We start from the raw sequence: 1,667 nt of genomic DNA on the forward strand, positions 1-1,667 counted from the left end.
TTTGCCTCGGACTATCACCACCCTGGTACAATGTGCGTTGTGATCTCCTCTCTGCTTAGATTGCTGTCCATCATCCTGGGCGACAGACAATGAGGATGCATCAATTCAAAAATTAAAAATTGGTTGAAAGAAGGCCTTATCCGCTACCTTCCGTCCTTCCTTCTTCTCCATAGATCGGACGCCGGTCCACCAAGCGTCTTCTTGTCTACGGAAAGAGGGATTTCCTGGTCGCGTCTTTTGAAGAAACCTTAAGCGCGGCACCGTCCGCCGTTGTCCCCACAAGAAAGGGCGTGGGAGCCACGGAGGGAAAAGGGAGGAGACCGGCCCATACAGCATCACGCAAGGATGGAGGCGGGCAACCTCGGCCCAGCAAGGCCTTTGTCACTGCCAGCATCTCTCTCCCTTGGAGCACGGCGGGGGATCTCCCGCCTGACGTTCTTAGGGAGGAGCCAGGATACGTGCGGGCTTCTCAGGATCTCGTCGGCTATTATGCCGCTTCGGGGGAGATTGAAAATGCAGCGCATGCCTTGATCATTATGAGGACGGGTAGGAGGGGTAGAAGAAGAGAGGGAGGGAGGGAGGGAAGGAGGGAGGCAGGGGGAGATGAAGATGGAAAAGGGTGGAGCAAAAATATGGTAGGTCAAACCAAGCCCTTAATGACGGAATGCTGAGATTGCTCCCTAAACCACACACACCCTTAATTCCCGATGGGACACAGACTTAAAGGGCAACATTCCGCACTGGGTATTCAGCAAGAGCGTCGGGACTACCGGGATGCACTTTCTTCAGACCTTGGAGGCAGTGGCAGGGGCGCCACGGCGCCGCTGGCGATGGTAGCCGTGAACAGAAAAGGCACCCGGAGAACGCTCCCCTCCGGAGTATTGGGACAGATGGGGAGAAAAGGAGGGAGGGAGGGAGGGAGCGAGAGAGGGAGGGAGGGGGGATACGTGGTCAAAGCAAATCGCGTTTTCTGTCGTGTGGGACAAGGCAGGGGAAGGGGAGGCTGTGTGTGGTTTTGAAGGTAGCTAGAGGGGGGGGAATGCAAGCGTAGGGACGCCACGGATGCAGGTGATAGAGGAGGGAGGCATTGGCGGGAAGGAAAGAGAGAAAAGGTTGGAGGGATATAGAGAGAGGGAATGGCCCGCACGTGAGAGGGAAGCGGAAGAGGAATATCAGGCAGGCAAAGAGGGCGCGAAGAAGGAGGAAAAGAGACAGAATGGACCGGGCAATAGGCAGGGGAGGCAGCCTTTGCGTCCTCGCGGGGACAGGGAGGGGGGGGGATAGGTGTGGCACGCAGGAGCAAGGGGGGCATAGTAGCAGTGTATAGTATCTTGTTTCTACCACGGCGTGGAGACAACGGGTGAGTTTTTTTTCCCTTGGGCGGGCTGTCGGCAGGGTTGTCAGCAAAATTAGATGTGTTTTGCTCATGGCAGCGAGGCGTCAAGTCCTCAGCTTTTGCCTTGGGGCCCAAAATTTGAGTGTGGAGGCCTCCTCCCTCCACCTGTCGGGGCTTCTTTATGAGGCTACTGGCGAGCTCCGTCTCATACATGGTGACGTGTGTACATGATGATAAACGCCTTCGAGTTGCTCCGATTTGAAAGAAAAGTCTTCCCTATTTTTTCCCACGCTTCTTTTATTTTTCCTGGATACAATTTAACGAGGCTTGT

The 1,667-nt window shown here is 55.2% G+C and overlaps 1 protein-coding gene across 1 annotated transcript; it reads left to right on the top strand.

Annotated features, from left to right (window-relative positions):
- Positions 1-173: 173 nt before the first annotated feature.
- Positions 174-915, top strand: NGA_0078600 (uncharacterized protein; the record flags this gene model as incomplete). The annotated part of the gene is made up of 2 exons (XM_005855195.1): positions 174-635; positions 719-915. Coding segments are annotated over 2 exons (468 nt in total), but the record flags the coding sequence as incomplete, so codon positions are not given.
- Positions 916-1,667: the final 752 nt, after the last annotated feature.

The sequence above is a fragment of the Nannochloropsis gaditana genome (genome assembly GCF_000240725.1).
Source record: "Nannochloropsis gaditana CCMP526 unplaced genomic scaffold scaffold259, whole genome shotgun sequence".
NCBI lineage: Eukaryota > Eustigmatophyceae > Eustigmatales > Monodopsidaceae > Microchloropsis > Microchloropsis gaditana.